Source organism: Populus alba, chromosome 17 (genome assembly GCF_005239225.2).
Source record: "Populus alba chromosome 17, ASM523922v2, whole genome shotgun sequence".
Classification (NCBI taxonomy): Eukaryota; Viridiplantae; Streptophyta; class Magnoliopsida; order Malpighiales; family Salicaceae; genus Populus; species Populus alba.
Window position 1 is genome coordinate 6,662,618 of NC_133300.1, and position 23,082 is coordinate 6,685,699.

At 34.7% G+C, this 23,082-nt stretch overlaps 3 protein-coding genes across 3 annotated transcripts; all 3 read right to left on the reverse strand.

The window, feature by feature from the left end:
* Window positions 1–4,122: 4,122 nt before the first annotated feature.
* LOC118031807 (pentatricopeptide repeat-containing protein At5g09450, mitochondrial) lies at window positions 4,123–7,694 on the reverse strand. The gene is made up of 3 exons (XM_035036300.2): window positions 7,536–7,694; window positions 7,101–7,389; window positions 4,123–5,726 (listed from the first exon to the last, which is right to left on the reverse strand). Exons 1-3 carry the CDS (start codon window positions 7,568–7,570, stop codon window positions 4,821–4,823), a joined length of 1,230 nt encoding a protein of 409 aa, XP_034892191.1. The 5' UTR covers window positions 7,571–7,694; the 3' UTR covers window positions 4,123–4,820.
* Window positions 7,695–8,855: 1,161 nt separating this feature from the next.
* Window positions 8,856–12,124, reverse strand: LOC118031804 (2-oxoglutarate-dependent dioxygenase 19-like). Its single transcript, XM_035036298.2, has 5 exons — window positions 11,414–12,124; window positions 10,586–10,854; window positions 10,097–10,332; window positions 9,570–9,897; window positions 8,856–9,449 (listed from the first exon to the last, which is right to left on the reverse strand). Exons 1-5 carry the CDS (start codon window positions 11,442–11,444, stop codon window positions 9,189–9,191), a joined length of 1,125 nt encoding a protein of 374 aa, XP_034892189.2. The 5' UTR covers window positions 11,445–12,124; the 3' UTR covers window positions 8,856–9,188.
* Window positions 12,125–19,310: 7,186 nt separating this feature from the next.
* LOC118031806 (2-oxoglutarate-dependent dioxygenase 19-like) lies at window positions 19,311–21,437 on the reverse strand. Its single transcript, XM_035036299.2, has 4 exons — window positions 21,083–21,437; window positions 20,595–20,830; window positions 20,070–20,397; window positions 19,311–19,949 (listed from the first exon to the last, which is right to left on the reverse strand). The coding sequence occupies exons 1-4, from the start codon at window positions 21,356–21,358 to the stop codon at window positions 19,689–19,691; spliced, it is 1,101 nt and encodes a 366-aa protein (XP_034892190.1). The 5' UTR covers window positions 21,359–21,437; the 3' UTR covers window positions 19,311–19,688.
* Between the last annotated feature and the right edge of the window lie 1,645 nt (window positions 21,438–23,082).

A 23,082-nucleotide genomic window follows, 5' to 3' on the forward strand; every position in this document is an offset into this window, starting at 1 on the left:
ATGAATTCAACTACTAAAATTTGTGAAGATAAAGAGAGGGTGAAACTTAGAAAAGAGATGTTGGTGCAGTCCAAATTGAAATACTGTTCAGTAATTGGGTCATATCTCGAGTTCTAGATGTCCAAATGACCTCAAAGTTTTATACAGATTCAGTAAGACATAGGCGTACAACTTTCATGTTTTCATCAAGATCTAAGAAGGCTGTTTTCAAGTCCAAATTATAGCAACAATGGAGAAGTCTGAATCTGTCCTACAGCCCGAACACTGTTCAGTGTTTGGTCTATATCTGGAGTTCTAGAAGTCAAAATGACCTCCATTTTTTTTCCTGGAAAACGGAGTCAATTTCCTACAACTTTCATGTTTTCCAGAGGACCCAGTTCGGATGGTAGTATTTTTGTTTTATTCAGACAAGAAGATAAGGATTTTCACCAAGTCAAAAGTTGGCCACCCACTCAATAATTAGTCATCAAATCAATAATTCTGAATTTTGGCCTATAAAAGGAGGCATTTGCCGTGCATTTGGGAGCTTGGTTTTTCAGATCAAGTTCATGCTCTTTATTTTTCTCTCTTTATATTTTTTTGTAATTTTTTAAGTTTTGCTTTCATTAATATCTTGTTTATGCTTTTCATTTCCTTTCCTTTACTTAGTTAACTTGTATTTTCTTTATGTTCTTGTTTTGTTTATTTATGTTTCTCTTCTTCATTATGTTTAGCTAAGTTTATTATGTCAAGGTGAAAAGGTTACACTAATGGTGTAAGAATAAATATAGTGTAAACTCAACATGGATCTTAATGTTTAATATTAACATGTCTTATCTTTTTATCTTACTAATTCTTAATACCTTGCTTGTTAAATGGTTAATCTAGATTTGTGTTGTATAACACTTGGTACAACAAATGCTTGGTACTCTCATTGCCCAACAGTATGGTATTACCTACACCTGGGTTATGAAAGGAATTTGATTTGTTGTTAACATCATGAATTCCTGACAATATTTAAAAGTTTGGTGTTATGTAAATAAGATAATTAATATGATCATGTTAATAATTTATAATGAGCTATTAATGAGAAATCATTCGATTGGAACCTCCTTTGTGTGTGGTTTCCAATTAAATAATAAGAGTTTATACTATAATTGTTTGAAATACCATTAGTGGATCCTCTAACCTTGACATTTGTCTTTATCATTGTTTAATCCTTACATTAATCTTTCATCTCAAAGTTCTCATTAATTTCTTCATCTTCTTCTTTTATTATTATTATTATTAGTAGTAGTAGTAGTAGTAGTACTACTACTACTACTACTACTACTATTATTTACATTCTGTTTATATTATATAATATATCTCTTTGATCTTTTCATAAACTCAGTATATAGGCTGGAAACCTGTGACTCGATCTTTTAGATCATTCTCAGGTATAACAACGCCACGTACTGAGTATTATTATTATTACTATTACTATTATTGCTATTATTGTTATTATTATTGTTATTGTTGTTGTTATTATTGTTGTTGTTGTTGTTGTTGTTGTCTTGTTATTTATAATTTATATAATTAACCTCTCTGTGGTTCGACCCCGGTCTTACCGGGTTATTTATTACTTCGACACTCCTGCACTTGGGAGAAGACATCAATCTTTTGGTCGTGTCACTGCCTACCAACCTTAGTGCTAGGTGTGCACCCTAACACCCTCGTAGACTCATGCTATTGTGCCTGAGTTCAACATGCTTGGGTCCAAGCAGTGCGTCTAGATTCATTTTTTACCTTTAATGGGCACTTCATTGGGAATTCTTTCCAGGAGCCCACATGAGTCCTTTAGTATTTTATACTGATCCAATATATATTATTTTAAGTAGAATATAACTCAAAATATTATAAAAAAGAAATTACACTTCAACCATTCCCCTCTATAAAAGGACAAAATTCATGAGTTATATAAATACACCAAGAATCCTTCAAACTCAAGATTCAAAATCTCTTCATTCTTAACACTTTCAGCTGCTACTAGCTATCAACAACCTGAGATTTTCATATCAAACCACTAAACACTTTAGCTAAGAATAATGAATGAGATTACTTGAACTAATAGACTAACCGATTATTCAACGCATCAGCTTTATTTTTAAACATCTTGGATTTTATAACTCATTATAGCCAATTTAAATTTTAATAAGTTTATTTAACTCAGTAGGTTAATTAATTTTGTTGATTTCATAACTAAAACATTAGGGGAAGACATTATAATAAAATAAATAAATAAATATTAAAAATAAAAAATAGATAAAATACTTGTTTTATATTTCAATAAGCTACGCTATAACTAATACTAATAGCATAATCTATTTATTTGGAAGTGTGGGAAAATTTTTTTTTTAAATATTTTTTTGTTTAAAAATATATTAAGATAATATATTTTTATTATTTTTTATATGAACATATTAAAACAATAAAAAAGACTAAGAAATTAATTTAAAACTAAAAATTTTAAAAGCATGTTTTTCTTCTTCTGTTTCTATTTCAATAGAACTACCATTCTTCTTCTGCCTATCATAACTTCCAAAGTTGAACGCTTCTCTAAGTGGGTGCGCCATTTCCAACGCCTCGTTGTTCTTTTCAGAAATTTCAGTAACTTTATCGCAATTTTTTTTTTTTTTGTTAAAGGTTTGACTTTTTGAACGTATTTAATATTGTCAACTTTAAATTTTTGTTACTTGATTCTCTGTCGGATTAAAATTAACTTCAATAAAAGTTATTTTTACATTAATTAATTTAGAGTTCAACATCAAACTGAAATCATCAAGATTTGATTTTAAAAAATAATTAATTTAATATTTTTTTTAATGTTAAGATGTAAAATATTTGATCGATTTAAATTTATTTAAATTTCACGACGTAACATTTCAAACTTGTGACCTGAATTATAAACTTAACTGAATTTAACAATTTTATTTTTTTGTTAAATAAAACTTTTTTATATACAAAAATATGATAACAAAAATAAAAGCTAGCAAAATTAAATATCAACCAAATATCATGGTATTTGTTTGAGACTATAATAATCTCATAGAAAATAAATTGCAGCAAATTATAAAAATAATTCAAAACCATCTAAATATTAAGGGATGAAATAAATAAATAAAAGATGAAATTAAAGGATGAAATTTAAAAGTAATGAAACTATTTGACATTGTTACTCAACCTGACTAATAGATCAACTTTAAAACTTTCAAACTAAACTCCTTATTTAATCTAGGTTTAAAATTAATCTGCATCAAATTTACCCCTTCATGACTTAATGTATCCAAAGATAACTTGAAACACTAATAAAAATATTATTTGATTTAAAAAATAAATCAAAATAATATATATATATATATATATATATATATTTATATATTGAGACAATAACATATTAGATTGATCTAGATTTTAAGGCTTAACTTACCAAATCGATAACCAGAATCATGGACTCCACTAATATAAAATCTATTTTTAAATTATTTTTTATTTAATAATATGATAAAAAAAAAGTTATTAAATATCAATATATGTTTGTTAAAAGTTGTGATGTCCTATTAGAAAGCAACTCAAATACATAACAATAAAAAATTTAAAATCTATAAAATATAGAATTATGATATTGATAGGGAAAAAAAGAAGAAGCAAGAAAGCATTTCATCAAAAAGAAAAATTGAAAGATAGATTAAAAAAAAAGGAAAAAAGAGAAGAGTGAGAATTAAAAAAAAAGGAAAAAAGAGAGGGAGAGTGAGACTTCCTTATTTTTGCTCACAAGTACAGTTAAATAGGTGAAAAAACCATAGTATAGAAGTTAATTTCTAATTAAATTAAAAATTTTATCTCATACAATTATGCTAAAAAACAATCAAAGGAAACGGGAAAAAGAGTCTAAAGGCTAATTTGTAAAAAAAAAAAAAAAATGAAAAAAGAAAAGGAGAAAAAATCACCAAATAAAAAAAAAATCTAAGGATCAATTAAAAAAAAAAACAGAAGTGATGTGCTTCACTGTTCATAGCACCATCACAAAATCCAATTCTTTTAGTTTGTGAGGTAATAGTATCCAATTCATACACTATCATGCAACATTATAGTTCCATTGAGTAATTTTACACAAAACTTTCACCATATTTTGGAACCTGTCAAAGCAAAGTACACTTATAGTGCCTTCTAAAACATTACAGACATTTTCTGTGTAGATTTGCATGACTTGTAAAAAAATACACAATTTGTATGCTGCTGGGTCTGAAAAAGGGTAAAAAAATGAAATGATCAAAGAGACTAATGCAATAACAAGATGGTAAAAGAGGTTCTCATTTCTATACTTGGCAGCACATACAAAAGACATATTTGAACACTCACCTGCCACCTCCAGACCACAATATTAAAAGAGCAAACTTATTGCACATCTTCGGCCACAAATCAACGCCAGCACAAGAGACAAGATCAACTGCATTTATTCTCTTCTCTCAGAATCCAATCCTGATACATAGAGCTCTTTATCTATTCCAATCCTAATAGCTTTGGTTCCGTTTCCAATTACGTTGTTTAGTGCTGAAATGCTCAAAAGGACTTAACAGGGACTAAGAAAAAGAAACATAAATATGAATTTCCCAGTTTCAAGAAAATGACCAGGAGTACACCCGCACCACAGCATATTAGTTTGCAGTATAATCAATTCTTGCTCTTGGATATGCAGCAAACCAATAAGAAATGCAAGTGTATTTATTCTCTTTATGGAATGTTCATAAAGGCATTGCTAATGTCATAGGTTCCTAGCCAAGATAATCTGAGTCAAGCGCTTACTCTGATATATGTTTGGGGTCACAATTCCTTTCAATCAGTAGCATATGGAAGTTGTTGGCAATTTCAGTTAGTCCCAAACAAGAGATCGCATCCAAAAGCCTATTGCATGCAGAGATATCAAAGTCTGTAGTGGTAGATTGTTTCCATTGATCAACAATTTCTCCCACTTCTTTCAAATGTCCAAGCATCAGATATGAAGAAAGAATGCATACAAAGTTTCTGCTGGTCATTTTCTGGTTAGTCATTCTCAAGGATTTCCAGATTTGGTCGATTTTATCTTTCTTTCCTAAACCTGCATATAGGATAACAAGGAAATCATACGTTATCCATTCTCTTTGAGTGATTTTTTTCTCGGCTTCAACTACAGCGGCAGTGCTGGACTCTGCATTCACAAGATGACCTGCTGTGACATATATGTTGGCTATCTTAATGTATCTCATCCAATCATCATTAACACCAGAGTCTTGGCTCATCTCATCCAAAATCCTTCTAACTTTATCAATATTTAGAGCTGCAGCACATGAACTTATCCAGAGATTGTAAGTGAAGATATCTGGAGCAACCTTCTGATGTTTCAGTTCTTCAACAACTTGAGAGACTTTCTCCAGCTGTCCAACTGACATGTATAAAGTCATCATCTCATTGTACATGAGAGCAGTGAAGGACAAGTTTGACCCCTTTATTCTCTTGTAAAATTCCTCAGCCTTTTCAATCAATTTCGCTGCAGCATAAGAATGGATGAGAGCAGTGTAGGTTTCAGTAGTTTTTGCTGCAAGAGGTAGACCATCAAAGTAGCGCTCAGCAGCATCAACACCAAAAACTTTTGTCATCAAGTCAATACGGCTTGCATGGTCAGTGTCTGATAACTCAAAATCTTCATGTGTAACCATCCATTCTGATATCTGCAATAACATATTGGTTATATGACAGAAGAACGTGTATGTTTTTGAATCAACAGATACTGTGAAAAGTGAAATATTTTCATAACAGGAAATTTGATTAAAATTTCCTAACCAATGCTTTTGACTTCAGTAATAACTAAAGGACAAGGAGAAAAGCATGTGCCATGAAAGCCAACCATTATGGGAATTTGAAGTTTAATTTCTTGTGCCTGTTAATAAGCCATTGACCAAACAGAGTATCAGCTTTTCTATAAAGCAAACTGCAGCTATGACTTGCGAGTTTCACCAATGAATTCTTTCTAGCATAGTCATCATTTTATCATATGGTTATTTCAACAAAAATGATCTCCAAGAATCGTGATCATGGAACATAAAACTGGCTCATCACTTTCTTCAGATAAGAGTGAGGATTCACCAATAAATCATCTCCATGAGCCCTGTAACTCCACCACAGAAGCCCAAAAACTCAAACCTCTCCCATTATCAATCTATATCATCAATAATATTGTCCTTTCTTCATTCAATCAACCTTAAGGTTTAGCATCTCCTGTGAGCTAGCAGCGCACCCCACTCTCCTCTTCCTCACCCTAACCACCAAAACTTGTTTTAAGATGTTCATTTTAATCATCTCAGCCATTATTCATAAAATAGAGACTCCCCTCACAACATTTTGTATCAATGCACACAAATTTTAGAAGTGGTCCCTCCTACATTCTTTCCTTGGACAGTGGATGTGTACATGAGTGACTGACTATCCTTACCAATGAAATACTTACAAAATATATTTAATACGACTTCTAGTTCAACAAAAAAAAAAAACCCAGAATTTTATATGACACAGTCAGATATAAATTCTTCAACTTTAAAGCAATGTATATCCACAAATTATGCTGCCTCCAGTAAAGTGACTACTACAAAGACTAACAAGAATTTTAAATCTTATAAACAACATTACCTAAAGTAGAAAGAACAGTAAGAACTGGAAGAAAAGATAGGTAGAGCCACGCCGAATAATACACAAACGCCAACAAGATGCAAAATGTTTGTCCCAAGACCAAAAACATCTACCACGTATCATCTGAACAAAACTAAAATCCTACACCAAAATCTAGTATTCCTTCCACTTCTCTAATAATTTTCTCTTTTGTGATCATTCTTTGCTCTATTTTAACTGTTACAACCAATTACGTTCATAAGCAGGTGCAGTTTGTAAGATCCATGAATCATGATTCTCTTCTTATACATCACCATAAAGCACCGAACTTTTTAATCAGCAGTACTCAATTACTCCAACTCTATTACTTTCTAAGCATCGAAAAGAAAAGGGTATCCAAAAAACTTCCAGAAAGAGCAAACAAATAACAGAATTCAAACCTCAAGTGCATGCTTGAAACGCTGAGACTTCCTTAGCTCTTTAGAGATATGCCTTAACTCAGAAGCAGAAACAGTGTTTCCTTCTCTGACCCATTTATCTATAACATTTGTTACACTTCTCTTCGGTAGTCTAAGCCTGAAAATTCTACCCTTCAAGTCATCTTCATTTTCCTTTGATTTCAATCCCTCTTCTTCAAGGAATTCACTTTCACTTCTTAAAGCACCACCTGAAGAAAGAAGCCTAACAGGTTTCCATTTCTCTAATGCACATAGAGATCCCAGTTTGGATCTTTTTGTGTTTAGGAAATGAGAAAATGAGTAAAGTTAGGTACTTTGAATTAAGAAAATAGTTTTGCTTCAATGGATTTTATTGGAAACCAAACAGAGAATTGGTAAAATGAAGAGTGGGAAAAAAAGGGGGGTTTTGGAGATTACCTTGTGAGAGAGAGGAAGAGCAACCCAGATGCCATGAGCTGTGTGTAAGTGAGTGTTTTCTTTTGGGTTTCAAGGGCTACTTGATTCTTCTTCGAACATGGGAGGGTGCTTGGCCTGCCATGTGCAAAATGTTCTTGATTTACTAGAAGGGTAAAAATAAACAAAATGGTGAAGGCATGATGTGAAGATGTTTTCTCACCGTCTCTTTTGAATCATAACTAGTTATTGGATTAAAATCTTTTTGAATGTATGAAAATATACATGCATTGCTAATGCATTTTTAATTCTTAATTAACTTTTTTAACATCAATTCAAAATTTAATATATATAAATTTTTAAAAAAAATCAATTAAAAATAATAATATTTTTTATTAACTCGAATCAATTTGAATTAAATTATAAATTTATAATTATGGGTAATGGGCCATATTAGTTTTAATAACATTGGTTTTTTGATATAATTTTATTTAATTATATAACAATAAAAATATATATTATCAAGAAAGAAATCAGAACAAAATTTTAAGAAGTCAACATATTTTCAGCTCATGTTTTATACCAAATTAATTTAAGTTTTTTCAAAGATAAGTCGGGTCAATTTATTTTTAATTTTTTTAAATTAAGATTGGTTCAAATCCCAGATCGATTAGGTCCCAAATCAACCCGTCAGGTAAGATCAATTCAAGTTTTATAACCATGATTATTACAATTTTATTAATCTCAATACTCATTATAAATAAAAATAATTGAAGTAAAATATACTTTTTATATTTTATTTTATCTATCATAATCAAATAAAATACAAATAAAATGTACTCTTTCTTATATATCATATTAAACACAATTATGTTTTTATATTTTTTTTTATCTTGTTTTCATTTTTTCATTCTCTTTTTTTTTCTATCCGAAACACCAACAGAGATGTTACTTCTATTGTATGTCTCACTTCTATCAGCCACGTTATCAGAGCTGCTCGAAGAGTTGCTTTGTTTTCAGAGTTCCTCCCAACCTTAGGCTGATGGAATTGCTTTATCATGAATTGGGATAGCAACAATAAGAGATAGAAGCAAAAACAAAACATACTATGATAATTTTTGGAGTTCAATCAATCATGAATTACAGGACATGATTCAGTGTATGAATTCCATGGACATTGGATCTTGCTTCAGACAAAAGTTTGGTTCTTTTTGTTCTTACAATAATAAGATTCTTCCTTGATATAACTACACTAAAAGGACCTATTCCACCTGAAGCTTGTTTCCTCCTTTCGTTCTTCTGGAGAGCTCCTCCCTGGAGGTAAGAAATGATGCCCTAGAGAGATAAAACAAGAGAAAGTCCTTTTTATATCTTACAAGAAGTCTTTATTTTGATTACAAACAACAGCTAAAGTCCCTGTCATTTGCAGCAGGGCAGCCAGTGTAATAGCATGCAAGGAACAACGCAAACCAACTGCGGGAAGAAACATAGCTATAAGAGGACACTGCAGACAAGAAGCACATAATATCTTGCTTTCCTGAGCTCCACTGTCTATATTTTACAGGAAATCTTTATTTTGATTACAATCACATTCTTTATCCATTCATTTTCGCATTCATGAAATCATAGAAGTATCATCATTACTTTCATGGTTTGGTACACACACAGAAGCAGTAGCTAAACTGCTGGAATTCGAACTCGATCCAAGCAAGATTTCCCATCCAGCTTGTTGCTCTGCTGAAGTTCCAGGTAGTCTTTGTATTTCATACCAGCGTATGCTGCAGGTTCATTGCCTTTACTGCTCGCTAGTAACTCTGGTGCTGGGCTAACGACTGAGTCTAGTGATGGTCCATGTGCCATAGCTATGGATATCCTTGTAGCCTTGCTGTTCACCATTGCTCGGTGCATAACACTCTTGTACCTTCCATTGCTCAAAATCTAATAACAAAAAAACAAGAACTTCACATTTTTAACAGCATTATCAAGCCTTAGGAATCTTGGATCGACTCCAAGCCTAATTGTAATGATTGATAACATGGCCAGGAAGTCAGAATGCACCTCGAGGTGATCTCCAGTGTTAACCAGGAAGGAGTTGGGGAGGGCACCGACATTGACCCACTTCCCTTTGTGCTGAATTTGAAGGCCACCAATTCCATTTTGGATTAGAAGTGTCAACAAGCCATGATCTGAATGAGGGGGCATGCCCATTGCAAGCTCTGGCTGTGGACAAGTTGGATACAAGTTTGCAATAAATATTTGTTTCCCCTGTTCCAAATTCAGTGCCTTGTCTATGTAGCTTCCTTCCAATCCCAAACTTTCTGATATTCCTTTCAGTAACCCCCTTGCTACTTCTCTAACTCTTTGGGAGTACTCTAATGAAATCTCACTACAATAAAAAAAGATCCAACCAAAAACTTCAAATTCTATAAGCTTATGATTCATCTACTTTAATCATGAATTTTCTCACAAGATTCTGTCTTATCTCAAAAGAAAAGGAATATCTTTTCACCTTTGAATTCACTTGAAAGGAACACGCATTAGAACTAAAAGCTACTAATGAAGGGGGTGATGATCGTTTTATTTACCTGAGGCCAGCAGGTTTGGTCGGTGAGTAGAACACCGGATGTACAAAGACCTTGAGAAAATCCCTCCAATAGAAAGCCTTTTCCACGGAAACATTAAAGCTGGTGCCAGACCTTATTGGGTCCAATACATGGTTCCCTTTAAACTCTTGCTTCTCCTCTTCTGGCAGATCAAAAAAACCTTTACACCCATCAAGTATCGAGCTGAGAAGGTTCTCCGGCACCCCATGATTGACCACCTAATAATTAAGAAATATGAAGGATGAAAGTTTGTCTTACGTTATAAATCAAAGAAAAAAAACCTAGTTCTCTTGCTATGTTTTTCTTTTACTTGTATTTTTTTACAAAATACAGAGCATGACATGCACTAGTCAACTAGTTCAGCCCTCGAAGTTGCTGAGAGAGTCATTCGACATCACGTCAAGCCATCAAAGATCAAATTTCTAGAACATGAAGAGCTTTACTTGCTACATGAAAAGAGATGAGATATACCGTGAAGAAGCCCCAGTCCTGACAGGCTCTGCCAAGTTCATGAACTGTTTTAGACCGTTGATCGGGAGTGCCTGAAATAAGAAGAGAATAATCTATGACAGGAATGGAGCCTTCTGGGACACAAGTTACCTGGTCATGGAGATCAGGAGTGAAGGTGTAAGCGGCGGGGATGGAGGTGAGACCAGGAGATTCAGCTAACGTTTTGATGCTTGTTATCTTGGTAGGTTGACTAGGAAATGCTTGTGAGGGAAGAAGGGAAGCTGTTTCAGCTGCCATTGAGAGAGGGAGAGGAAGTGAGAGAGAGCTGAATGATTTGGATGTGGATAAGCACCCTCGTGTAATTAAGGCACTATGACAAGTATCATTTTTGTATATGGACAAGGACTTGCTTGTCCGGTGGCTTCACGTCAACAAATTGATGGAGAATAATTGTTTTTTTAAATATTTTTAATTTATAAATATATTAAAATAATATTTTATTTATTTTTTAAAATTTATTTTTATTTATAAGAACATGAAAACCTTTTATTAATAATAATAATAAGAAGGCTCGAATCATGTAGAGGAGGGAAATTTCTCTGTTCTTTCATCAAGTGTGGATAAGAAATAGGTTGTCTGATGCCTTCAAAAATAACTTTGAATTTACAAATAGTATCTTTAAGTGTTTTTTAAAAACTTGTTTGTTTTTAAGAAAATATTAAATTTTTCTGTTCTTTCATCAAGAGTAGGAAAGAACTAGTTTTTTTTGAATATGTTTCAATAATTTTAATATATTGATATTAAAAATTAAAAAAATATATTTTTGATTTTCCATACAAAAATTACTACCTTTGGTAACAACTTTTTTCACAGGTTGCATATATTGCAATATCCATCATCAACGTATCTTTGAATTCCCAGGCTCCAGCAATAAAAACTTACATCCACAGAAGCTATTCAACTGCATACCGTTTTCAATCCAAAAATACAGGACAAATCACAATACTTCGAGAGATTTGACACTCCTAGAGGACATGTAATAGGTGTTATACCAACCTGACATTTCCCAGCATATGTACTAAGAGTCACCAATTCAATTGGCAGTTCAAAGGATTCAAGAAACATATTATAGCAACATCCTGAAAACTGCTTGAAGCAATTCCTTATGAACTGATAGATAGATTCTAACAAAGTGCAAGTATTGGACTTGAATCAATAACAGGTATCATCATGAAGTGAATGCCAACTAAACTATAGTGATTTTTCATGCATCAACAGTGCAAGAACTCAATACCAAAACACAACAGATGTTTCAGTAATCCCATCATTTTCTGTGGGAAAAATTCATATAACCAAGATGATACTCCAGCCATGCCTTACCAACACTAAATATCTTTGCTTGTTCATAGAAGAATTAGCCAGAAAATGAATAGCCCACATGAGAGAAACATCAAAACTGAAAGCATAGAATTCTAATAAAACCTAAGCATGTTGTAGAAATCTGCAAAGACTCGAACTTGACACAAACATGTTGAAATTCAACAAGCAAAATCTGTCTTAAATAGAAAACCCAGAAGAGATACAGTGATTCTCGTTCTTACTTGTGTATAACGTTGTGATTTTGGAGAAACTGAGGTGAGGAAGAGCGTTTTGCGTGGCGAAAGGCTAGTGCTTTATTAGTTTTTCAGAAGGAGCTGTGATTTTTTACAGCAGAAGAAAGGCGGGGATTTTAGAAGGTGGTAGTGTTGGGAATTGAGAGTAATTATCAATGATAAAATAGGAAACCAGGTAGCGAAGTCGGAAGCGACATGCCGTTTATATCAACTGAAGTGAACTACATGTAGTTCCCTGTGAGTTTAAATTGCTTTTCTGTAAACTACATGTTATTCATTCAAAATTTGCTTACAGCCTCTCCCACTCTAAGTTATTTCCTCTCCTCATATTATACAAATGATTATCAATTTATTTAGTTAGATATTTGCATTGGCTTTTCAATTTACACTTTATACTTTTATGTTGAAAAACACATTGAAACTTTTAGTTAACATTTAATTATTATCTTGTGATAAAAGAAACAAAAATGTGTTTAGTTGAAAAGATAAAAATATAAAAATAAATGTGTTCCTTGATAATTTTGGAGTGAGTTTCTATACTTACAAAACAAGAGGTATAATAAAAAGGGCATATCTTCTAAGACAATGTTTTTTGTTTTTTATTCATAAAATATCACTGTAAAAACTCTCAATTCTAAAATTATCAAACTAAGATATGTATAGATCAAAATGATTATTATCATAATTTTAAAACTTAACTTGGAGTTGATCATGAGCAAGACCTGAATCACGGGTTGGGAGGGTCAACTTGGATTGACTTGGATCAACATAAGAATAAAAATGATTATTATCATAATTTTAAAACCCGAATAGGGATTGACCCAGAGAAAAGGCTAGGTCACGGATTTGGAGAGTCAACTCGTGTTGACCAGGTCAATATAAGAATAAAAATGATTATTATCGTAGTTTTAAAACCCAACTTGAAAATTAACTCGGTGCAAATTTTAGATCACGAGTCGGAAGGGTCATCCCAGGTTGACTCATGTCAATGTATAAATGAAAGTGGTTGTTATCATAATTTTAAAACTCAATCTGGGAGCTAAACCAAGACAAAGTTCGGGGCCAAGAGGACAACCCAGATTGACCCAAAATCTTCTTTAAAAAAAATAAAATAATAAAAGTAACCTTATTTTCATAAAAAAAAAAAAACAATTTTAAAAAGTAAACATGTTTTTTACCCATGTTTTGTCTCAGGTCGATCCAGGTTTTTACCAAATCAGATCGAGTCAATCCTTCTTCTAGTTTTTTAAACTTGGACCTGTCCAGGTTCCAAATCAACCTGTCAGGTTAGTTTAGATTTTATAACTATGATTATTATAATTTTATTAATGACATATAATATATTTTTTATATTTTTTATTTTATTTTGTTTTTTTCTATCCCGTAACAATAACGTAAATAACGTAGATGTTACTTCTATTGTATGTGTAATTTATGTCAGCCAAGTTATCAAGCTTCTCAAAGAGTTGCTTTGTTATCAGAGTTCATACCAACCTTAGGCTGATGGAATTGCTTTGTTATCAGAGGTTTTTTTTACATGCACAACCTTGACAGCATGAAAATGTACATGCATCATGCACTGATAGTGCAAAACTAGTTTATCATGAATTGGGATAGTAACAATAAGAGATAGAAGCAAAAACAAAACATACTGTGATAATTTTTAGAGTTCAATCAATTATGAATTGCAAGACATGATTTAGTGTATGAACTCCATGTACAATGGATCTTGATTAAGAGAAAAGTTTGGTTCTTTTTGTTCTTACAATGATTAGATTATTCCTTGATATAACTACACTAAAAGGACCTATTCGACCTGAAGCTTGTTTCCTCCTTTTGTTCTTCTGGAGAGCTCTTTAGAGGTAAGAAATGATGCCCAGAGAGATAAAACAAGAGAAAGTCCTTTTGTTCTTCTGGAGAGCTCCCTGGAGGTAAGTGATAAGTATAATTTAAGAATCAAGAAGAAGATAGGGAGAAGAGAAGGTTGTTTAAGAAATAACTACATATCCTTTGCTGAACTTTTTTAGGCTATATATAGATATAGCAGTACATGTAAGAAAAATAACAAATATGGCTACAGAATAGGAACGCTAAAAACCAAACATAAACAAACTGACTCAACAAATAAATGACTAAAATAAAGAAATTAGACTAAGTCTTCCACTTTGCCACTACACGCCGTGGTCTCTTCCATCTTGCCATTACACAATTACACATCGTGGTCTTCTCATCCCTGCATGTCATGGTCTGCTAGTGTGCAATCCCTGCATGCCGTGGTTTGCTAATGTGCCACTACGTTGCATGCGAAGTGTAGAAGTGGTATATATCATTCCCTACCCCTTAAGGAACCTTGTCCACAAGGAGGAAGTCTGGATAGGACTTGGAGAAACACCACTCATTTTCCTAAGTAGCGTCTTCTACTGGTGCACCAACATATTTCACCAAAATTTTAGATTTTGAACGACAGTTACCTTTGCGTATCACACGCAGATCTAAGACAACTTCAAGTTGGGGAAGAACAACTGAAGTAACCGAGATAGAGGGAAGTTCAGGAGAGGAAGGAGTAACTAGACCCAAATGCTTCCTTAACAAACTGACATGAAATACATCATGGATTTGAGAACCAGGAGGCAAGGCCAATTTATAAGCCACCGAACTGACCTTCTCTAATACTTTGTATGGACCAAAAAATCATGGGGCAAGTTTAAGAGAAGCTCGAAAAGCCACAGAAGTTTGCCGATAGGGCTAAAGTTTTAAATACACATAATCTCCCACAGTGAATGATACCTTATGTCGATGTTGGTCCGCTTGACATTTCATCAGATTTTGAGCCAACTGAAGGTTATGGCGCAACTCAATTAGGATGGTATCCCTGTCATGCATGTATTCATCAACTGCTTGGACGCGAGAAGTGTCGGGTATATAAGCCAGTAAGTTGGGAGTGGAACTTCATAAACAGCTTCAAAGGGTGTCATCTTAATGGAGGAATGAATGGAAGTATTGTTAGTAAACTCAGCCCAGGGAATCCATTGAACCCATTTGCGTGGCTGGTCTCTTGCAAAACAACGTAAATAATGTTTCAAAGTTCGATTGACAACTTTGGTTTGGCCGTCAGATTGGGGATGGTAACTTGAACTCATACATAACTTCCCTACAGATTGAATAGTGTGCACCAAAAGGCACTAATAAACACCTTGTCTCGGTCACTAACTATGGAAGTTGGAATTCCATGCACGCGAACCACATTGGTAAAAAATTCCTTGGCAACACTGACAGCAGAAAATGGATGTTTCAAGGCACAAAGTGAGCATATTTGGTCAATCTGTCAACAACGACCATGATAACAGTATAACCATTAGAAGATGGTAATCCTTCAATAAAGTCTATGGAGACATCAATCCATATTTAAGTAGGGATGGGTAGAGGCTGAAGCAATCCTGCCGGCTGTATACAATCTATTTTAAACCATTGACAAGCATCACATTATTGCAAGAATTCCTTCACATATTGTCGCATATTAGACCCAAAAAAAAACTTTGTCTGATGCAAGATAGAGTTTTATGAAACCCAAAGTGCCCACCTACAGGTGACGAATGACAATCAACCAAAATCTTTGGAATCAAAGGGGAGCTGGAGCTCAAATAGATTTTGTCTCGCTTGAACCAAATACAATCACGAAGGAGTAGCTGATGATCGGCTTGAGAGGGTTATTTGTGTAGTAAGTTAGCATAAAAGGAGTTCTGCTGGACTTCCTTCTGAAGCAGTGGCCACCAATCTGCATGTGGTTGAGAAATAGATATAAACTGGAATTCAACTACACGTGATAATGAATCAGTATCTTGATTTTCAGGCCCACGTTAATACTCAATTTTTTAATCATAACCAAGCAGTTTTGGCAGCCAGCGTGTTTGTACAAGTGTAGTAATTCGTTGCTCTAGGAGGTATTTAAGACTTTTATGATCAGTGCGAAATGTAAAAGGTTTCCCCAACAAGTATGGACGCCATTTCTTGATTGCCTTGATGATTGCCAACATTTCTTTTTCGTATGTGGTTAATACTAAGGCTAACCCTTTCAATGCTTCACTAAAATAGGCAATCGGTTGGTTCTATTAAAGCAAAATTGCATTGAGTCCTATTCCACTAGCATCACACTCAATGACGAATTGTTGAGTAAAATCAGAAAGGTGTAAGATTGGCGGGGATGTCAGTGCTTCTTTCAATTGTTGGAAGGCCTTCTATGCTGCATCATTCTACTGAAATCCATCTTTGCTTAAGAGACGGTGTAGAGGTGCTGCTATACACGTAAAATGACGAATAAATTTTCGGTAGTAACATGATAAACCTAGAAATCCATGGACCCTTTTTGCTGTTGTTGATGGTGGCCATTCGATGACAGCTTGTATTTTGGTGGGATCAACCAATACTCCTTGCTCAGAAATGATGTGGCCCAAGTAACTGACCCGTAAAACTCCGAATTGACACTTGGACAATTTAGCAAATAAACTGTTAGCTGATAAGATCTGTAGAACAGTTTGCAGATGAGTGAGATGGTCCTCCCATGATCTTGAATATACTAGAATGTCATCAAAGAAAACCAAGATAAAGTGTCGGAGGTAGGGACGAAAGAGATCATTCATGAGACTTTGAAATGTTACTAGTGCATTGGTGAGACCAAATGGCATCACAATAAATTTATAATGCTCTTCATGAGTTCTGAAAGTTGTTTTTATGAATGTCAGCATCATGCACGCGGATTTAATGATATCCAGAACGTAAATCCAATTTAGAATAAAATTTGGCGCCATGCAACTCATCTAATAGTTCATTAATTATTGGAATTGGATACTTATCTTTCACCGTGATGTCATTGAGAGCTCGATAATCCACACAAAATCATCATGCACCATCAACCTTCTTCACTAATAAAACCGGGAAAGAGAATGGGTTGTGACTTGGTTTGATTAAACCAAATTGCAGAAGCTCCTTGACTATTTTCTCTATTTCAGTCTTCTGATAATAAGGATATCGATATAGCCTCACAGTGACTGGCCCCACTATAGGAAGCAATGGAATTTGATGGTCATGTGACCGTTGTGGAGGTAAATCGGTCGGGGTTTCAAACACCTGAGAAAATTGAGCTAAAAGTTTACTGATCTTAGTAGGATAGGATGGTGGTTCGTTGTTACTATTGGAAGGAATTATTTGGAAGAATAATCCCAAGCCTTGTAATCCATTGAACTCCTTATTTGTTAAGGCTTCAATGCTAGTTCTCCCTAATACCTGAAATGTGTGAGAAATTCCTGCAATGTTGAAATTCATAGTGAGCTGCTTGTAATCAGTCCTGACTGGTCCGAGAGTTGCAAGCCATTGCACTCCTAATACCAACTGGCATGCTGCGACATGAAGAATGTAGTAATCGGTGGTGACAAGAAGCCCTTAAATAATGAGGGTGGGCGCCTGACATTGTCCAGCACATTCAATATTTTCTCTGTTAGCCACCATGACTTGTAATTACTTACCCTGAGCTACTGGTAATCCAAATCTAGAGACCAAAGCCTGATCAATAAAATTATGAGTGCTACCTCCATCTATTAGCATTGTTACATTCTTGTTCTTTAACTTGCCAAGGACATGTATGGTCCGTGGATGTTCGGTTCCTGTAATTGCATGAAAATAAATTTTAGGTAGAACCTCTGAAAGTTCCAGATCAGGTTGGTTGATCTCAACATCTTCAGTATCCATATGAGGTGAATCTTCGATCATAAACAATTGTGGTCAGGCACAACGATGTCTTGGAACGAACTTCTCATCACAGTAATAGCATAACCCTTTCTCTCGTCGTTCTCGTGCCTCTTGATTGGTGATTTTATGGAAGGTTGCTGGTGGGTTATTGGAACTTTGGCTATGACGCTAATTTGGTAGAGGTCCTAACACCCTAGCCACTAGATTGGAGGAGGTTTTTGCTACTGCATAAGCTAGTTGGAAACGGAGTGGTTAAATTGGTCTCTTTTGCAGTTGGTTGCGTTCCTCAATTAGTCGAGCCACCCCTATTGTATCTACCAAGGTTACAGGCTGTTTAATTTTCACATCTATGCGAATGTCATCTCTGAGTCCTGCAATAAAACAACCTATTAAAAAAAATTTTGGCAGGTTGTCCACTCGGTGAGAAAGCATTTCAAAAGCTTCTTGATAAGCTACAATGGTGGTGGATTGTTTAAGGCGTGTCAAAGCTTCTGATGGATCTCCGTAGTCGGTTGGACCAAACCAGAGTTGTATAACATTAGTGAACTCATCCCATGTTAGTGGTCCATGAAATTTTGCCAACCACCGGTGCCACTGTAAGGCGATGCCTTCTAAATGGAATGAGGCCAGCTGAACTTGTTGGTCCAACGCAATATTTTGAAATTTAAAATATTGCTCTGCCTTGTAAATCCATCCCGTTGGATCATAACCATTAAATTTTAGAAAGGACAACTTGAGGTTGTGATGAGAGTAGTCTTTTGTAGTGTTAGAACAAGAAGTATGTGGGTGTGAGGATTCATCACGAGCAAAGGGGTTCGTTTCAGAAGAGTTATTGTTTTGGCTACGAGAAGCTCGAAGAGCTTAGAGCTCGGTTAACACTGTTTGTAAGGCTGCATTCACCTGATCAAAACTGATCTCATGTCGTGCCAAGATTTCATTAACATCATTGCGGAATTCTGCATTTGTTTTACCGCGAGTGTCCATGGTTGTAACCAGGCTCTGATACCACTAAACAGTATAATTTAAGAATCAAGAAGAAGATAGGGAGAAGAGAAGGTTGTTTAAGAAATAACTGCATATCCTTCGCTGAATTCTTTTAGGCTATATATAGATATAGTAGTATAGGTAGGAAAAATAACAAACATGGCAACAGAATAAAAATGCTGAAAAGAGAATTGAAACAAACTGACTCAACAACCAAATAACTAAAATAAAGAAATTAGACAGTTTTTCACTTTGCCACTAAACATTCGTGGTCTTTTCCATCTTGTCATTACACATCGTGGTCTTCTCATCCTTGCATGTCATGGTTTGCTAGTGTGCAATCCCTGCATGTAAAGTGGTGAAGTGGTACGTATGAGTAAGAAATGATAAATGATGCCCCAGGGAGATAAAACAAGAGAAAGTCCTTTTACTGACATGAAATTTCTCACGGTGGAAAACAGCTAAAGTCCCTGTCATTTGCAGCAGGGCAGCCAGTGTTATAGCATGCATGGAACAACGCAAACCAACTGCGGGAAGAAACATAGCTATAAGAGGGCACTGCAGACAAGAAGCACATAATATTTTGCTTTCCTGAGCTCCACTGTCTACATAACAAGCAAGAGTGAGATGGTCTTAAGACCTTAAGACCCACCCACTTCTTATATTTTACAGGAAATCTTTATTTTGATTACAATCACATTCATTATCCATTCATTTTCGCATTCTTGAAATCATAAAAGTATCATTATTACTTTCATGGTTTGGTACACACACAGAAGCAGTAGCTAAACTGCTGGAATTCGAACTCGATCCAAGCAAGATTTCCCAACCAGCTTGTTGCTCTGCTGAAGTTCCAGGTAGTCTTTGTATTTCATACCAGCGTATGCTGCAGGTTCATTGCCTTTACAGCTCACTAATAACTCTGGTGCTGGGCTAACGACTGAGTCTAGTGATGGTCCGTGTACCATAGCTATGGATATCCTTGTAGCCTTGTTGTTGACCATTGCTCGGTGCAGAACACTCTTGTACCTTCCATTGCTCAAAATCTAGTAACAAAAAAACACGAAGTTCACATTTTTAACAGCATTATTAAGCCTTAGGAATCTTGGATCGACCACAAGCCTAATTGTAATAAGGGATAACATGGCCAGGAAGTCAGAATGCACCTCAAGGTGATCTCCAGTGTTAACCAGGAAGGAGTTGGGGAGGGCACCGACGGTGACCCACTTCCCTTCGTGGTGAATTTGAAGGCCACCAATTCCATTTTGGATTGGAAGTGTCAACAAGCCATGATCTGAATGAGGGGGCAAGCCCATTGCAAGCTCTGGCTGTGGACAAGTTGGATACAAGTTTGCAATAAATATTTGTTTCCCCTGTTCCAAATTCAGTGCCTTGTCTATATAGCTTCCTTCCAATCCCAAACTTTCTGATATTCCTTTCAGTAACCCCCTTGCTACTTCTCTAACTCTTTGGGAGTACTCTAGTGAAATCTCGCTGCATAAAAAAAGATCCAACCAAGAACTTAAAATTCTATAAGCTTAAGATTCCTCTACTTTAATCATGAATTTCTCACAAGATTCTGTCTTATTTCAAAAGAAAACGAATATCTTTTCACCTTTGAATTCACTTGAAAGGAACACGCATTAGAACTAAAAGCTACTAATGAAGGGGGTGATGATCATTATATTTACCTGAGGCCAGCAGGCTTGGTGGGTGAGTAGAACTCAGGATGTACAAAGACCTTGAGAAAATCCCTCCAATAGAAAGCCTTTTCCACTGAAACATTACAGCTGGTGCCAGACCTTATGGGGTCCAATACATGGTTCCCTTTAAACTCTTGCTTCTCCTCTTCTGGCAGATCAAAAAAACCTTTACACCCATCAAGTATCGAGCTGAGAAGGTTCTCCGGCACCCCATGATTGATCACCTAATAATTAAGAAATATGAAGGATGAAAGTTTGTTTTACGTTATAAATCAAAGAAAAAAAACCTAGTTCTCTTGCTATGTTTTTCTTTTACTTGTATTTTTTTACAAAATAAGAACATGACATGCACTAGTCAACTAGTTCAGCCCTCGAAGTTGCTGAGAGAGTCATTCGACATCACGTCAAGCCATCAAAGATCAAATTTCTATAACATGAAGAGCTTTACTTGCTACATGAAAAGAGATGAGATATACCGTGAAGAAGCCCCAGTCCTGGCAGGCTCTGCCAAGTTCATGAACTGTTTTAGACCGTTGATCGGGAGTGCCTGAAATAAGAAGAGAATAATCTATGACAGGAATGGAGCCTTCTGGGACACAAGTTACCTGGTCATGGAGATCAGGAGTGAAGGTGTAAGCGGCGGGGATGGAGGTGAGACCAGGAGATTCAGCTAACGTTTTGATGCTTGTTATCTTGGTAGGGTGACTAGGAAATGCTTGTGAGGGAAGAAGGGAAGCTGTTTCAGCTGCCATTGAGAGAGGGAGAGGAAGTGAGAGAGAGCTGAATGATTTGGATGTGGATAAGCACCCTCGTGTAATTAAGGCACTATGACAAGTATCATTTTTGTATATGGACAAGGACTTGCTTGTCCGGTGGCTTCTCGTCAACAAATTATGGAGGAATAATTGTTTTTTAAAATATTTTTAATTTATAAATATATTAAAATAATATTTTATTTATTTTTTAAAATTTATTTTTATTTATAAAACATGGAAAACCTAATTAATATATAATAATAATAATAATAAGAGGCTCGAATCATGTAGAGGAGGGAAATTTCTCTGTTCTTTCATCAAGTATGGATAAGAACTAGGTTGTCTGGTGCCTTTAAAAATAACTTTGAATTCACAAATAGTATCTTTAAGTGTTTTTTTAAAAACTTGTTTGTTTTTAAGAAAATATTAAATTTTTCTGTTCTTTCATCAAGAGTAGGAAAGAACTAGTTTTTTTAATATGTTTCAATAATTTTAATATATTGATATTAAAAATTAAAAAATATATATTTTTTTATTTTCCATGCAAAAATTACTACCTTTGGTAACAACTTTTTTCACAGGTTGCATATATAGCAATATCCATCATCAACGTATCTTTGAATTCCCAGGCTCCAGCAATAAAAACTTACATCCACAGAAGCTATTCAACTGCATATCGTTTTCAATCCAAAAATACAGGACAAATCACAATATTTCGAGAGATTTGACACTCCTAGAGGACATGTAATAGGTGTTATACCAACCTGACATTTCCCAGCATATGTACTAAGAGTCATCAATTCAATTGGCAGTTCAAAGGATTCAAGAAACATATTATAGCAACATCCTGAAAACTGCTTGAAGCAATTCCTTATGAACTGATAGATAGATTCTAACAAAGTGCAAGTATTGGAATTGAATCAATAACAGGTATCATCATGAAGTGAATGCCAACTAAACTATAGTGATTTTTCATGCATCAACAGTGCAAGAACTCAATACCAAAACACAACAGATATTTCAGTAATCCCATCAAGATTTTGTCTACAATTTCTACCCTTTAAAGCACACCATCATTTTCTGTGGGAAAAATTCATATAACCAAGATGATACTCCAGCCATGCCTTTCCAACACTAAATATCTTTGCTTGTTCATAGAAGAATTAGCCAGAAAATGAATAGCCCACATGAGAGAAACATCAAAACTGAAAGCATAGAATCCTAATAAAACCTAAGCATGTTGTAGAAATCTGCAAAGGCTCGAACTTGACACAAACATGTTGAAATTCAACAAGCAAAATCTGTCTTAAATAGAAAACCCAGAAGAGTTACAGTGATTCTCGTTCTTACTTGTGTATAACGTTGTGATTTTGGAGAAACTGAGGTGAGGAAGAGCGTTTTACGTGGCGAAAGGCTAGTGCTTTATTACTTTTTTCAGAAGGAGCTATGATTTTTAACAGCAGAAGAAAGGCGGGGATTTTAGAAGGTGGTAGTGTTGGGAATTAAGAGTAGTTATCAAGGATAGAATAGGAAACCAGGTAGCGAAGTCGTAAGCGACATGCCGTTTATATCAACTGAAGTGAACTTCATGGAGGCCATATTTGTTTTCCGAAAAGTTGTTCCAGGAATCTATTTTTCAAATTTTTCTGTATTTCTTTGCCATTAAAAAAGTTGGTTATCGAAAAATACTTTCCGATCAATAAAAAACACTTTTCAATCAA

Coding starts and splice junctions, on each gene's coding strand:
- LOC118031806 (XM_035036299.2), bottom strand. CDS start 21,358: ATGGCAGCTGAAACAGCTTCCCTTCTTCCCTCACAAGCATTTCCTAGT. Junction 20,398..20,594: donor ACCAAGCCTGCTGGCCTCAG/GTAAATATAATG, acceptor TTTTTTATGCAG/CGAGATTTCACTAGAGTACT. Junction 19,950..20,069: donor ACACTGGAGATCACCTTGAG/GTGCATTCTGAC, acceptor TTTTGTTACTAG/ATTTTGAGCAATGGAAGGTA.
- LOC118031807 (XM_035036300.2), bottom strand. CDS start 7,570: ATGGCATCTGGGTTGCTCTTCCTCTCTCTCACAAG. Junction 7,390..7,535: donor CTCTTCCTCTCTCTCACAAG/GTAATCTCCAAA, acceptor AAACACAAAAAG/ATCCAAACTGGGATCTCTAT. Junction 5,727..7,100: donor GTTTCAAGCATGCACTTGAG/GTTTGAATTCTG, acceptor ATGTTATTGCAG/ATATCAGAATGGATGGTTAC.
- LOC118031804 (XM_035036298.2), bottom strand. CDS start 11,444: ATGCAACCTGTGAAAAAAGTTGTTACCAAAG. Junction 10,855..11,413: donor GAAAAAAGTTGTTACCAAAG/GTAGTAATTTTT, acceptor TCTCAATGGCAG/CTGAAACAGCTTCCCTTCTT. Junction 10,333..10,585: donor AGGACTGGGGCTTCTTCACG/GTATATCTCATC, acceptor CTTAATTATTAG/GTGGTCAATCATGGGGTGCC.